Source organism: Malaclemys terrapin, chromosome 25 (assembly GCF_027887155.1).
Source record: "Malaclemys terrapin pileata isolate rMalTer1 chromosome 25, rMalTer1.hap1, whole genome shotgun sequence".
Classification (NCBI taxonomy): Eukaryota; Metazoa; Chordata; order Testudines; family Emydidae; genus Malaclemys; species Malaclemys terrapin.
In genome coordinates this window covers 4,929,345-4,944,992 of record NC_071529.1, presented here as the reverse complement: position 1 = coordinate 4,944,992, position 15,648 = coordinate 4,929,345, and the positions used below count along the sequence as shown (strand labels likewise).

At 58.9% G+C, this 15,648-nt stretch overlaps 2 protein-coding genes across 2 annotated transcripts in view; both read left to right on the top strand.

The window, feature by feature from the left end:
• LOC128829339 (alpha-2-macroglobulin-like protein 1) overlaps positions 1-5,128 on the top strand; it is a 56,953-nt gene extending 51,825 nt beyond the window's left edge. The window contains exons 28-31 of the mRNA XM_054014720.1: positions 340-496; positions 3,149-3,360; positions 4,418-4,630; positions 4,781-5,128. Coding sequence (XP_053870695.1) covers positions 340-496; positions 3,149-3,360; positions 4,418-4,630; positions 4,781-5,128 — 930 coding nt within the window. The remainder of the gene's footprint in view (positions 1-339; positions 497-3,148; positions 3,361-4,417; positions 4,631-4,780) is intronic.
• LOC128829048 (pregnancy zone protein-like) lies at positions 4,957-8,221 on the top strand. The gene is made up of 5 exons (XM_054014166.1): positions 4,957-5,441; positions 5,862-5,930; positions 6,378-6,480; positions 7,271-7,312; positions 7,629-8,221. Exons 1-5 carry the CDS (start codon positions 5,133-5,135, stop codon positions 7,661-7,663), a joined length of 558 nt encoding a protein of 185 aa, XP_053870141.1. The 5' UTR covers positions 4,957-5,132; the 3' UTR covers positions 7,664-8,221.
• The last annotated feature ends 7,427 nt before the right edge of the window (positions 8,222-15,648 follow it).

Here is a 15,648-nt window from a genome sequence, read left to right as displayed (position 1 = left end):
AGAGGGGTTGGTACTGGGAGGTGGGTCAGGGAGAGATAGGGATGGGGACAGTGGGTCAGGGATTCAGAAAGATTCAGCGGCTCGGCCAGTTTTGGGGTCTGGCTCTGGGGGGGATCTGTCCGTGGCTTGGGCAGGCTGTTTATAGATGGGCCCGGGGCACGGGTGGCAGTGGGGAGGGTGGATGGGTCGGGGGAGGTGGCAGCTGCCTGCCTGCTGGAGCATTGTTAAGGCCCCATGGGGTGGTTACCAGGGGATGTGCCCAGGCCCCAGGCGCAGGGCGGGTCTCCTCTGGACGGTTCAGCCTGACGGAGAGTCTGTTCGGTGTCTCCCCTGTCCCAGGACCCCATGGTGACCAGGGCCCTCCAGTGCCTCCGGGAGTCGAGCACCAGCGACCTCTACACGCAGGCGCTGCTGGCCTACACCTTCGGGCTGGCGGGGAGCACTGAGCTGCGGGGCGCCCTTCTGCAGAGCCTGGCCCAGCACAGCGTCAGCGCCGGTACCGACAGCACCTCGCTCTAGTGCTCTCCTCTCTGCCGGCCTCTAGACACATGGCAGGGCCAGCTGCCCCCCACGGCCCTGCCCACCCAGGTGCCCCTTTGCCCTGGGGCCTCCTCAGCCTGGCAGGGGAGCTGGGTCTCCATGGCCCAGTCAGTCCGTGGTCTCTGCTGAGGCTGCCAGCAAGGGGCCGACGCGCTGGGCTCTGTCATGGGGACACTTCTCCCCTCGGAGCTGGAGTGAGATCGTCCCGCCATTTCCCAGGGCCCAGCGCATGGAGCGAAGGGGGACGAGGCTGGGTCACTGCCAGGCTGGGGGGATTGGAGCTGGGAACCTAGAGGGGCAAAGCCCCATGTACCAACCCAGCCCTCTAAAGCACCCGGGGCCAGGAGCGTGACGGGGTCCAGTGGGCTCAGAGCCCATGGGGCAGGGCCTTGCGTAGGCAGCTCCCAAGGGGAATGGGCCGTAACCGAGCCCTGAGGAGATGCCGCAGGACCCCAGCCCCCATCCTGTGTTCGGGACATCCCAGCTGGGGAGTCCCTGCCCGAGGCTTCTCTGTTGGCCTATCTAATACTGGGAGGGGAACAGGCTGCACTGGGCTGGTGGCTGGCTAGGTCCTGCCTTCTCTGGGAGACGGGGCTGTACACGGAAGGAGGTCTCTGGGTGCTCCTTTGTCTGCAGCATGTGCCCCCCATGGACCCATGGGAGACTGCCCGTCCCCCAGCTCCAGTTTCCCTAGCCTTTCCCTGCACAGATGCCCTTGGATTTTGTAACGATGCTGGTTCTGGTGGGACCCAACTGAGAGTATTAATTTAGGACAAATTGCTTAAATCAGGGCAGTTACAGCCCAAGGCTGGGGTTTCTATGCACACCAAGGCAAACCAAACCAGCCAAACAGAGAGGCCTTCGGTCTCACCCCACTGGCTACTATAAGTTACACAAGCAATTTCCTCAGACACTCCAGTTTCCCAGTTTCACTACCAGTGCCACTCGTTATGGGCACAAATGGTTATGAAAACCAATACCCCAGTAAAAGAAAAGAGGTTCTCTTGATCCCAAAGGACCAAGCCCCAGACCCAGGTCAATATACAAATCAGATCTTCCCCACAAATCATGCTGTTGCCAATCCTTTAGAATCTAAAATCTAAAGGTTTATTCATAGAAGGAAAAAGATACAGATGAGAGCTAGAATTGGTTAAATGGAATCAATTACATATAGTCAGGGGCGGCTCCAGACACCAGTGCAGTAAGCGTGTGCCTGGGGCGACAAGCCGCGGGGGGGGCCTGCAGGTCGCTGTGAGAGTGGCCGCCTTTGGTGGTGTGCCTGCGGGAGGTCCGCCGGTCCCGCGGTTTCAGCAGCAATTCGGTGGCAGGCATGCCGAAGCCGCGGGACCAGCAGATCACCTGCAGAAATGCCACCGAATCCGCAGACCGCCCACAGGCATGCTGCCGAAGGCTGCCTGACTGCCATGCTTGGGGCGGCAAAAAACATAGAGCCGCCTCTGCATACAGTAATGGCCAAGTTCTTGGTTCAGGCTTGTAGCAGTGATAGAATAAACTGCAGGTTCAAATCAAGTCTCTGGAGTACATCCCCAGCTGGGATGGGTCCTCAGTCCTTTGTGTAGAGCTTCCGTTTGTAGCAAAGTCCCTCCAGAGATATGAAGCAGGATTGAAGACAAGATGGAGGAGCTGAGCAGCTTTATATAGTCTCTTGCCATGTGGTCACTGCTTTCTTTGTCCCAAAGACAAGCTGTCCATCACATGGCATGGAAAAACCTCAGAGTTCTGTCCATAAGCATGTCCCTGCATCCCTTGCTGAGTCACAAGGTGTGTCTGCCTTCTCTCAATGGGTCAATTGTATAGCTGATGGTCCTTAATGGGCCATGAAGCAAGCTAGGCAGAGCTAACACCAAATTGTCTGGGGTGTCACCCAGAAGCAGAGCAAAAGTTTGAAATACAGACAGTATAGAGCCAATACTTACAACTTTAAATACAAAATGATACATGCATCCAGATGCTCCCCTCCCGCCCCCAGCCCCAGGGGGCCCTGCACTCACTCAGGGCCTCTCTGCCCCCCTCTAGCAATGGCAGCACTAGGCACAAGCAGATTAAACAATGGTTTAGGGCTCCAAGCAGCTCATGTGGCCTCCAGTTTGGTATTGCCCCCAAAACCCATTCACCGAATGTAATGTGCCCTGCTTACCAGGGTGTCAGTGTGGGGGAGTTGGGATATTTTTTTGGTTTGTGAATCTAATGCAGTTAATATTTGTAATGGGCTCGTTGGGGGCAGGGGGAATATTCCTGGTTAGCGCCCCATTCAGCTAGCACCAGCAATGTCCCCAAGCGGCTGCACCCCAGAAGCTTAGGGGTTGCCTGCAGCCAGTGACCCACCTGGGCTCGGCTTCTAGCTCAGACAGCAGAGGTTCAGGGGTTTCAAGTCAGAGATCAGTCCCTGCTGATGACCCACTTGTGTAGCCCTCCTGTGCGCTGTGAATCACCTGCTGTGTCCTTCCCCACAGGTGGCTGCATTCAGTGGGGAGCAGGAGTCCCTCTAGCCTGGGAAACCCCTGGGGCCCCTTTGGAAAGCAAACAGGTGACCCACTGTGTTGTAACTGCAGCCGTGGGGCTGCCCTTTCCTCGCCCCCTCTCCTAGGGGGACAGCTCTACTGGCAGAGGAAGGTGAAGGCCCTTCCCAGCCCCTATGGGAACCAGGCCCCGTCGGCGGAGGTGGAGATGACGGCTTACGTGCTCCTGGCCTATCTCTCCCTGCCCAACGTGTCTGCTGCCGACATGGTGACCGCCACCCAGATCATCCGCTGGCTCAGCAAGCAGCAGAACCCCTACGGGGGCTTCGGCTCCACGCAGGTAACACCCCTGCCCTCGGGGCAAACTAGCGCTGAGGCCCTGGTGGAGGAAGGGGCCAGGAGTAGGGTTACTATATTTAAAAAATAAAAAAAGAGGACACTCCATGTGGCCCTGGCCCCGCCCCTTTCCCACCCCCGGTCCCACCCCAACTCCGCCCCTTCCCGCCCCAACTCCACCCATTTCCCAAAGTCCCCGCCCTAATTCCCCCTCCTCCCTCCCAGCCATGCGAAAAGGGCTGCCCAAGCGCTACCGGCTTCACGGTTTGCCAGGCAGCCTCCAGACCCTGCGCCCCCGGCCGGCGCTTCCCCAGCACAGCTGGAGCCCGGGAGGGGAAGCGCCCAGCCGGGAGCGCAGGGTCTGGAGGTTGCCCGGCAAACCCGTGAAGCCGGTAGCGCTCGGGCTTCGGGCAGCCCCTATGAATCAGGACCCTGTGCCGCCAAAGCAGAGCAGCTGGAGCCCGGGAAGGGAAGTGCCCGGCCGGCGGCTCGGGGTCCGGAGGCACAGCAGCTGCCCGAAGCCGGTAGCACTGGCTCGGGCAGCTTGGCTCTTAAACAGAGACGAAGAGTCAGGGGAGGATCAGAACAGCTGGAGCCCAGGAAGGGAAGTGCCCGGCCGGCGGCTTGGGGTCTGGAGGCATGGGGGCTGCCCGAAGCCGGTAGCTCTGGCTCAGGCAGCTTGGCTCTTAAACAGAGACGAAGTCTGAGTCAGGGGAGGAGCAGAGTAGCCGCAGGAGAGGAAGTGCCCGGCCGGTATTTTTCCCAGACATGTTCGGCTTTTTGGCCGGACGGGGGTTTGATTGCCAAAAAGCCGGACATGTCCGGGAAAAACTGGACGTATGGTAACCCTAGCCAGGAGCCCCCCGGGGCCTGCATCTCCACAGCTGATCTGGGGCCCTTCCTGGGAGAGGGAGTCCTGGGTGCAGAGCCCCCTGCCCTCAGGGGCTGGGAGCCGGAGTCCCAGTGTCAGCGCCCCAGTGGGTCCCGATCCTGCTGCAGTGAGTCTGAGCCAGGCTCCTCTCCCTAGAGCATGACAGCAGCTCGGTGACTCTCCTCCCCAGGACACGGTGGTGGCCCTGCAGGCCCTGGCCAAATATGCATTCCTGACGTACAGCACGAGCGGGGCTGTGTCGGTGACGGTGAGCTCCCAGGCTGGGGCCCTGCAATTCCACGTGGAGAACGCCAACCGGCTAGTGCTGCAGCGAGCGGCCCTGCAGGAGATCCCTGGGCAGTACACGCTGCGGGCCAGCGGCAAGGGCTGTGTCTTTGTGCAGGTGAGTGCAGGAGCCCCTGGGGACCAGCTGGCCCAGTGGTGACTAGCTGTGCCCTTGCCCTGCCCCATGGTGCCTGGCTCTGGACCCAGGCTCTGATCTGTGGTAGCGGAGGCAGCAGGCTCTGCTCCAACCCTCTTGCTTGTCTCCCAGCTGACTCTGCGCTACAACATGCTGCCCCCAAAGAGTGCCACGACCTTTGACCTGCGGGTGGAGACGGAGCCGAAGGAGTGCACCGAGAGTGCCAGATCCCGCTTCAGCCTCGTGCTGCACGCCTGGTACGAGCCCCAGCTCCCCACCCCCACTGGGTCCGAGCACCCGGGGGCAGGGGCAGGCCCCAGGCAGCGGGGAAATGGCCAGGGCAGAGCTGCCGAACTGCAGGGACGGGATGGGGCGGGGCAGGAATCAATCGCCGGGGGATCCATCCCCCCACAGGGCTCGGGGCAGAGGCAGGAGGCCCTTGGAAAGTGCCAGGGACTAAAGGGCTGGTCCCGGGGCTGATCTAATGGACAGTCGGCTCCCAAGGAGCTCCTGGGGCCAGGGCCCCTTGCCTGGGGAGCTCAGGGCTGGCCGGGGGCTAGCGGGGATCACAGCCCAGAGCAGGCAGAGAGCATTAGAGACGCCTGCAGGGCCGAGAAGATGGGAGGCGTCCCCTCCCCCTCCATCCCCCTGGGGTCTGTTACCAGGGCAAACACCGATCTCAGCGCACGGCTCCTGTTGCAGATACAGCGGGGAGCGCCCAGCCACCAACATGGCCATCATCGAGGCCAAGCTGCCGTCCGGCTACACCCCCGTCAAGAGGTCCCTGCGGCAGGTGAGCTTCCCAGGGAGGAGAACAGGCCAGGCCAGTCACACAGCATGAAACCAGGGGCTGATCCATGGGGGAGAGCCCAGATCCCCAGGAGAGCACAGATTGCAGCTCTGACCCCCAGGGGGAGCTCCCCCGCAGAGCCCTGCCCCCTGCCGTGGGGCACTGTGCAGCCCTGGGTCTCCCATCCAGTCACTGAGCATCCTGACCCTGCTTAGCTCCCCCTACAACACAACGCCCATGTCTAGACTCCCGCCCCACCCCAGCAGACACCCAGTGCTCAGCTGTGTCTGACATGGGGAGTGGCAGCCAGGCCCCTCGGCCACGGGGGCATTTGATGCCCCATGTCCCAGCCCCCAGCAGAGCAGTGACTCTGGCCCCAGTCCCTCCGTTCCTGGCTCAGCCGTTTCCTCCCTCTGCTCCTAGCTGGAGAAGCAGCGTTTGGTGAAGAGGCTGGAGGTGCAGAACGACCAGGTGACGCTCTATCTGGACCAGGTGAGTGCAGGCGGCCCGGGCTTTGGAGGCCTGGTGTGAATGGAGAGGGCGTGTCCTACTCTGGCTCCACCCCATTACAGTTGCTCTCGTGGGCTCTGTGTCACACGCATGGCGTGGAGTCACTGAAATCTCCCCTGGTTCCAAGTGACCCGTTTCCAGAAAGGACAGGGAGATGGGACCAGACTCCGCCAAACCCCAGGGAGGGCCATGAACGGAGCAACGGGAAGCTCAGGGTTGGGGAGGCTGGAGCTGGGCCCTGAGTGTGATGAAAGGGGTCACATTTTGCAGGGGGGTGGAACAGGGATTCGGGGGGAGCATTTTCTCACTGCTCCAGGCTGCAGGGGCAGGGGGAAGCGGCTGGGCCAGGCCGAGCCTCGGGGAGGAGGGGGTTCAAGCTGCCAGTGCAGACGTTCAGCCCAGGCGCTCGCTCTGTCGCTCTCTCGGTAGCTGACGAAGGAGGCGGCGAGTTTCACCTTCTCCCTGGAGCAGGATTTCCCTATGAAGAATCTCAGAGCAGCCCCAGTGAGACTGTACGATTACTACGAGACGGGTGAGTCCCGCCCTGGCTCTGCCCCCATTAGAGCTACTCTCTAGGCTCTAAGAAAAAAGAAGAACAGGAGTACTTGTGGCACCTTAGAGACTAACAAATTTATTAGAGCATAAGCTTTCGTGGACTACAGCCACTCTGAAACCTGTCTCTAGGCTCTGTGGCACAGTCAGTGACTGGGTGGGCGTATCCTGCGCTGGCTCCACCCCCATTACAGCTGTTCTCGTGGGCTCTGTGTCACACTCAGGGCGTGGGGTCACTGAAATCTCCCCAGGTGCCAAGTGCCCCATTTCCATAAATCCCACTCAGGTCAGAGACTTCCTGGGTTAAATCTGTGGGGTCGGCTAACCGCGAGGGACATGGGAGCCGTGTGCTTGTCGGGCTAGTGGGGAGGGTGCTGCTGGTGTAACTGGCACTGTCCCAGCAGAAGCAGGCGAGTCCCGCCCCTTCAGGGCCCCCCACATTTCCCCTGCCATCCAGCTCCTCAGACACCCCCAGAACCCTTTGTGCTGGGTGCAGGAGGTGGCAGGACGGTTTCCATGAGCATTTTGAGGGGTGACTGATTGGTAATTGCTGGGCCCGTCTGACTTACTTGGAGATGGGGGATGGGAGAGAGCGCACAGTCCCACTCAGACAGCTGGGGGCGACGTCCCACTCCCTTCTAGGGCTCAGACCTACAGCAGGGATCCCCTGGGGCTGGGGTAACAGACTTTGCCTGTGTGGGATTAGGGGGAGGGGTTCTCATCCCCCCACTGAGTCTCTTCTCCATTCCTTACATCCCTTGCTGTTGCAGGTGAACACACAGAGACTGAGTACAGTGCACCCTGTGGTTCAGGTAGGTGTGATGCACCCACACACAACTCCAGTCCCTACAACTTTATGGGTGGGGGGAGTCCATGGGCTGGAGAGATCTGTGTGTTGTAGATGGCAAAGGACAGGGAGATGGGAGCATGGAACCCACCAGGACCATGTGTGTGGGGGGAGAGACATCTTGGGGGAAGGGCCTATGTGGGGTACAATGGAATCTGTCTTGAGGGTGGGGGGTGACTCTGAGGTTGGGAGAGTTCTGGGGGGCCATGTCCACAGGTGTCTGCTGGGTGTGTGGGGGTGATTTTGATCCCGTCTCAGGGGATGTTTGTGTTTATTTAAAGCCGCTGACGCCGACACGATGGGAAATTCCCACTGAAGCCTCCGCCCCTGCTGGGCAGACCCCTCCCTTCCCATCCCGAGAGCCCCGCGCCGGCAGCCAGACGCCCCAGGATCAGGGGGGCACGGACAGGCCTCGTCTCAGCTGCTGCTCTTCCCCGAACCAGCTGCACTATCCCCCTTAGCACCTTCTTCAGCCAACGCCTCCCTGTTCGCTCTGCAAACATCCCACCTGCTCTCCCATCTCTCAGCCTCCAGACCAGCCCGCATGATCCCAGCTGTCTGTCACACGCGGGGACCATTGGCGGCAGTGGGGACCCCTGGGGTTTGCTGCCCGTCCTGCCTGGAGCAGCAGGTTCAGTGTAAAACAAAATACAAAAACCCACCTCTTTGTGAGGCTGTTTTGTCGCTTTGTGCCTGCCCTGCTGTTACTCCTCACACGGCTCCTGTGCATCCTTAGAGCAGCCAGATCCTGGGTCCGTGGCTCTGTCCCCTTCCCCAACCCTTCGGTCATTGCTCTGGGGTTTGGCTTTAACCCTGGGGAGGCAGCTTCAGCGACAGCCCCCCAGGTTCCAGCCCTGCCTGGCAGAGCTGCCCTCGTTACACACATCTACATGAAAATGGAACCAGTTGAATTGAAGTTAGTTTTTAAACCAGTTTACTTACACCAGTGAAAACCCCACTGTGGATGCACTTATTGTGGTGTGATGGAGGGTTATTTCAGTTTAGGTTCAATCAATTAGGAATTGAAGCTAAACAAGAATCAACTCTTCTCTACCCGCTTGCATGGGTTGAACTAAACTGATTTTAAAAGCCAAGGTCTAAGAGAGGGAGGAATAGCTTGTCCAACTCCTTACAACTCTTGCTTGTTCTGTTTGTGTTTTGTTACCATCTGTTTAATTCCACAGACCAATGAACACTGTGGGGAAAGGCGATTGTTAACCGAAATTGGGTCAGCTAGTAAGCTTAGGGAGGACTAATGACCTACCAGAGTTTGGCAGAAAGCAGCACGTTTATTATATTGATAGCTAAGCTCGAAAGAAGGGGGAGAAAGAGGATCACATTCACACTCAAGCTCCCAGGACAGGCATGGCACTGGAGATCATAGAATCAGAAGGTTGGAAGGGACCTCAGGAGGTTATCTAGTCCAACCCCCTGCTCAAAGCAGGACTAATCCCCAGACAGATTTTTACCCCAGATCCCTAAATGGCCCCCTCAAGGACTGAACTCACAACCCTGGGTTTAGCAGGCCAATGCTCAAACCACTGAGCTATCTCTCCCGCCCCAGATGTCAGGATCCTTCAAGGTCTTGGTTCTCTGGAGCCAGGGGCAGGGCAAAGAAGCAGTTTGCTAGATCAATCACTGAAAACCACTTTGCCTCGGGTGGAATACTTTCCAACAATGTGGTCATGTCTGCCACCACTGGAGCCCGCTGTGGTGTGCAAACACTGATCCAGCAGTAATTTATAGTTAGTCTCCAGGTCTTCCCGCTTGCCTTGTGGACCGGCCAGATGCAGGAGTTGAAAAGAGAGGTAGTTAAGCAAACCACTCCCTGGTCTATCAGGGCATCCAATGTCTCACCCAAGCTTGCTCTGCCTCAGGAGGATACTTGTACCATTTCTGGGGCGGTACCGGGGGACCCTGAATGACAATGGGCTCCCCCTTCCAGAGACCACAATCATATTTATCCTTAGCCCAGAACCCGGGAATCTGCTTTTTCCATTCATCTGTCTCTGGAACCTCCACAGCTGCCACCCCCAACATAGAGCGGGTTAGCACCCCAGAGACCCCTCCTTGTAGATCTTCTCCGCAGTCCACTGTGGGGACCTGCCACATGCAGCGATTGGCACAATCTACCACCAAACGGAGCTCTCTGAGCTGATCAATCTCCAGAATAACTTCGCCTGCCATCTGCAAATGAACCCAGGGGAGGTTAGCCACCAAATCTACCAATTCCCACCTAGTTGCTGACAACAAGGTTCCTCTCTCCTCCTGGCCCCCATAAGCAGCCAGCACAACTGACCGAACTTGCACACATTCAAGGGGGGAAAAAGGGAAAAGCAAAACTGCTGCACCAGTATCCACCAGTGCCACACAGGGGGTATGTGTCAGTCCTGCCCTCATTTGGACTACTAGACGCCCCCCTGATCGGGGGACAGGGTGGCTACCCATCGCCACCTGTCCTCCGGGCATCTGTCCTCCTGTGGGCTCCCCTAGGGGACTTACACTGGCCGATCCAAGCCAGCTGGCACAGTTCCTGATGGGGCTGGGATGCCCCTTTGCTCCCCTGCAGGAAGGGGTATCCCCAACTGCACACACCGGAGCATCAGCTCCCCGATGGGTTTCCCATGCCAATTGTTCATATCCTTCTCCTGTTCCAGCAAAACCTGCCAGAGGTTATTCCGCAGGCAGGACTGCCCTCTGCGGTTTCCAGACAGAGGGTCTGGTCTCCCGAGATTTCTGCGGCCTACTGCCGCCACCTTAGAAGCCTTGCCCACTGGTGGTTGTGGCACAGGCGGGATGATGACAGCAGCCTGCTGGACTGCGTCCAGTAGGGATTCCACTTCCGCGGGTTCCCCGGGCCTCCACCTCCCGATTGCCTGCTGTACGTGGACTGGGAGACCCTGGGCGATCAGCCTCAATTCCTCCGGAGGCAGGGCCATTTGAGTTATGGTGGGGGTACCTGCCCTCCCGCTGTAGCAGCCACACTCCGGACATACAAACATGCCAGGAGAACCATTCTCTCTATGAACCGGACGGGGTCTTCCCCAGGTGCAGCAGCCACAGAGACAAACTCTGCCAACAATGCGTGCAGGCGCCATCCCCCCAAACATATCAAAGATACTATTGTGTGTAGCATGACCAGCTTACTGCCGAGCCACCCCTGCTAAATCTCCTCCCAACTGGACGTGGCTTTTAACACCCGTCAGGTCTGAGATAGGTTCAGTCCCTGATCCAAACACAGGGTCACCATGTTCCGGGCCCACCCGCTGAACCCGGAGCGTGAGGGGCCACCCAGGGTTTTTGCTAACTCTATTGCTTGCGGGGGTGTCAACTTGATCTCTGCCACAGTATGCCCAGTACTTGGGGCTACCCCGCCACCTGCAGGTGCAGGCCCATAGTTTCGGACCACCCTCCAGACTGCTGCAACACGGTGTCTGGGGTCCGGCCATCCAGGGTCTGGATCCGGGGGATCCGGATCACACCAGATATCCCCATCCCAATCATCATATGGTAACACACACCCCTGGGCTTTCAGCCCAACGGCAGCAACCCGGGCTGAATAAGCCCCCCGGACCCTTTTCTCCCAGGTGGACCCCTCCAGGGCCAGGTCCTTCAGGCAGGTAACTGCCTGGCTCAGAGCTGCATTCTCTACTTCCACCCACTCCCGCTCCTCCTCTGCTGCCGCCACCTGTACTGCAGCTACAGAGAGGGAAGACGCCTGGGCCAGAGCCTGCGCCTTCCACATATCCTGTTCCTTCTCCAACTCATTACACTGGTCCTTGAGTGAGTCTATTTCAGTGGTGAGCTGACTCTTTGCTGCCTGCCATTGCCAGCCTGCTTGCCACAGCAGCCAGGCGGCTGCACAATCCAGTCCCGCCTTACTGGGACCATATATAAGTACATATTTATCCAACATGAGCTCTAGTTCAGGAATTGTACTCCCAGGTGGAACTGCCCCTGGCATCCAGGGGTCTGCCCCTTTCTTTTGGAGCCATGCTAACAACACCCCGGGCGGCGGCGGCGCTCCCCAAGAGGGGGTGTATTCTCGCTCGGGCTGCTTTGCCTTTTTCTTTCCCTTGCTCCACAGTGGCATACTTAGAAGCGATGTCCTTTTCTTCCTGCAATGGGTTGCTAGCCTACCACTTTTTACACAGGCTCGAGCCAGACGCGCTCAAGGAGCTATTAGGGGCACCAGGGGATTTACACCTAATTCTCTCCCTTGCCCTATACCAGCCCTCCATAGTGACGTCCTTTTCTCCCTGCAGTGGGTTGCTAGCCTACCACCTTTTCATGCAGGTTCGAGCCGGACCCACCCAAGAGAGCACCGGGGGGCACCAGGGGACCCCTACTCTTGGGTCAAATCCTCCACTAAGCTACCCGCATTGTCCACCATTAATGTTACCCGAAATTGGGTCAGCTAGTAAGCTTAGGGAGGACTAATGACCCACCAGAGTTTGGCAGAAAGCAGCACGTTTATTATATTGATAGCTAAGCTCAAAAGAAGGGGGACGAGGAGTCACACTAAAACTCGCATACTCATGCTCCCAGGACAGCCACGGCACTGGAGATGTCAGGATCTTTCAAGGTAAGTGTCCCACAGCACAGCGATGGATGGTGCGATGAAGGTAAGTCTTCCCAAGGCACGATGGAATGCAACGCAGTGAACCACTGGCCAGGCAGTCTGGGCGAAGGGCCTTCACGGGAGGTACAAGCTTGTGAATGCACTGCCGAGCACATGGCCCCTTCCCCTTTTAAGGAGCTGCTCCTCATGGCCTGTGAGGAGAGATGACTTGGCTGCATCTGGTTGGTCACACTCCACCTCGGGCAGTGTCCATGCAGTGTCCATGCATTGGGTGTGTGAGTGCTGCCTAATTAGAGTCCCAGACATCTTGTCTATCTAGGAGCTCTTCTGATCTTCCAGATGTTTAAGCAGCCCCTTCATCCCACAAGCATTCCAGGAGGGAGGGGTGGGGGAAAGCCACTTCACAGGTATTCAAAGAGGGAGAGGAGACAAGGTGGGGAGGGGGGAAAGTGTAACAGACCTTCTTCTTCGAGTGCTTGCTCATATCCATTCCATTAGGTGTGTGCGCGCCGCGTGCACGATCGTCGGAAGATTTTCTACCCTAGCAACACCGGCGGGTCGGCTGTGGAGCCCCCTAGAGTGGCGCCTTCATGGCGCTGAATATATACCCCAGCCGACCCGGCGCCCCCTCAGTTCCTTCTTACCGCCCCTGACGGTCGTTGGAACTGTGGAGCGCTGCTTAGCTGTTCTCCACTCTCCCTAGCTTAGTTTGTTGTATCACAGTTATAGTTATAGTTATAGTTATAGTGTTTATAGTTAAATAGTTAAATAGTTTAAAAGTTGTTCTAGTTGTTCTAAGTAGTTCAGGGGATTAAGGGGGTCGTCTCCCCCTTTATCCCCCGGCCGCGGGACCGGGCTCATGCCCAACGCTCCCGGCTTCAAGCAGTGCGCCTCCTGCGCTAAGCCTATGCCCACGAGCGACCCGCACGACTCCTGTCTGAAGTGCCTGGGAGAGTCCCATCAAACAGACAAGTGCAAGATCTGTAAGGCCTTCAGACCAAGGACCAAGAAGGAGCGGGACTTTCGGCTCCGGCAACTCTTGATGGAGGCGGCACTTAGTCCGGACGCTCCATCTACAAGTCAGGCCCCGGCACCTAGCACCTCGGTGCGCAGTGCCCCGGCGGCACCGGCTATGACGACCACGCGAGTGGCGTCAGACAAGCCTCCCCGGCACCGGACCTCGTCGGCACCGCAAGCAGTGCCTCGGCGCCGGTCATTATCCCCGGGGCATAAAAAAGCCCATAAGACGGGGACATCCGTGCCGAAGACGCCGGCTCCCCCAGTGCCGGGGGTAGAGCCGCGTCCGCCGGTGGAGCACCGGAAACAGGTGCCTCCAGCACCGTCGACTCCGGCGCCGAGGCCGTTGAGTCCGGTGCAGATAGCGTCTCCACCGAGACCGGCGGTGATTCAGTGCCTCCCGTCGACTCCAGAGACCTTCGCGGCGGCGAGAGACTTAATAGCTCTCACGGAGCCGGCACCGCCTCAACCACCGGCACCGACTGCACCGTTGACTCGCCCGGTCCAGTCGAGGGGGAAACCTGCCTTGATGCGCCCTCCATCACAAGGGCTGGAACCTCAGCACCGGTCCAGGTCCAGAAGCAGGTCCCCACGCCGCTCGCAGTCCCGGCACCGAATATCACCTCGGCACCGGTCGTACTCGCGGCCAAGATCTTCGTCGCGGCACCGCTCTACGTCTCGGCACCGCTATGATCGTCGGCACCGATCAACGTCGAGACGTAGTTCTCGGCACCGCTACGGTCGACGCTCGACGTCGAGAGGCCGCTCCCGGCACCGGGCATACTCCAGGTCCTCGTCGAGGTCCAGATCCGGCTCCCGGCACCGACGAGGTCATCGGCACCGATCGCGGTCCCGGCACCGCGCAGAGATAGATCATCTCCGGACCGGTACCGTGCGGCACCGCAGCCCACGGGGTTTGTTTCATCTCTCTCGGCACCGCCATGGCCGTCAAGATCGGTGTCTCGCTCCTCGGAGGACCTGTCGAGATCGGCATACCCCCCTCAAGGGCAAGCCGAGGAACGGAACTTGGGCCATTGGCAGGAGATGGCAGAGGACCACTCTCATGGACCATCTCACTGGTCATTTTGGACCCCGTGGGCGTACCACCAGGAGCAAGGGGCTCCAATACCATCGACCTCTCGCTCGGGTCACTCGGTTAGAAGGGCCCCAGAATCCACCATCTCTCGGCCTCCGCCAGGGGGCATGGAGGCTTCCGTGTCCACGCCACCTGACACCATAGACCCAAGTACAGGTGATGCTCCGGCCCAAGAGCAAGGGGATCAGGACCCCCCCTTGGAGCCAGTACCACCGGAGGCATCTTCCTCCTCCTCTCCGGATGAGGCAGTGGCGGGCACTTCATGTACGGGTCCCCCTCCGATAGATCTTCGGGCTCACCAGGATCTCCTGCGTAGGATGGCCCGTAATATGGACCTGCAGGCGGAGGAGATAGTGGAAGTACAGGACCCTATCGTGAACATCCTCGGAGCGGATGCCCCATCGAGGGTGGCGCTACCCCTGATCCGCACGATACAAACCAATGCGGATACGATATGGCAAACTCCTGCCTCTATCCCACCCACAGCGAGAGGGGTGGAAAGGAAGTACTTTGTCCCGTCTAAGGACTACGGGTACTTGTATACCCACCCCCAACCGTGTTCACTGGTGGTAGCATCAGTGAATGCACGAGAGCGCCACGGCCAGCAGGCTGCAGCGCCTAAATCAAAAGAGGCTAAGCGGCTCGATTTGTTTGGCCGTAAGGTTTACTCAGCCGGAGGGCTGCAACTTAGAGCGGCGAACCAGCAGGCGCTACTGAGCCGTTACAATTTTAACTCCTGGAACTCTATGGGGAAGTTTAAGGAGTTGATTCCCCAAGAGTCCAGGGAGGAGTTTGGAGCCATGGTAGAGGAGGGTAAGAAGGTGGCTCGGACCTCCTTGCAGGCCTCCTTGGACATAGCAGACTCCGCTGCGAGGACCCTGGCTTCGGGTATCGCTATGCGGAGGATCTCCTGGCTTCAAGTTTCGGGTTTGCCTCCGGAGCTGCAGCAAACCCTACAGGATCTGCCCTTTGAGGGACATGGATTGTTCTCGGACAAGACGGACTCTCGCCTGCAGAGCCTCAAGGACTCGAGAACAATCATGCGCTCCCTGGGGATGCATGTTGTGGGCCCTCAGCGCAGACCATTTAGGCCGCAGCCTCAGCGCTTCTACCCCCCCCCCCGCCTCGTCAGAGACAGGACTCGACCCGGAGGCGAGGGCGAGGTGGTAGAAGAAGGTGGACCGGCCCTCAACCCGGCCAGAACCAGGGGCCACCTAGACCACCTTCAGGCCCCAGGCAGAACTTTTGAAGGTGCGGTCGAGGACGGCGCCCCAGTCATCCCCCAGGATCCAGCCCCCTCCTTCCGGGATCGCCTCTCCCACTTCCACCGTGCTTGGTCCCTTATAACTTCGGACCGCTGGGTCCTCCGCACGGTGGAGAAGGGATACGCTATCCAGTTGTCTTCTATCCCCCCCTCCCACCCCCCTTCCCCGTCCCTCTTCAGGGACCCTTCTCACGAGCAACTTCTTATACAGGAGGTTTCTACGCTCCTGGCCATGGGGGCCATAGAGGAGGTTCCGATAGAGTTAAGGGGCAGGGGATTTTATTCCCGTTACTTCCTGATCCCCAAGTCCAAAGGAGGTCTGCGGCCCATCTTGGACTTGCG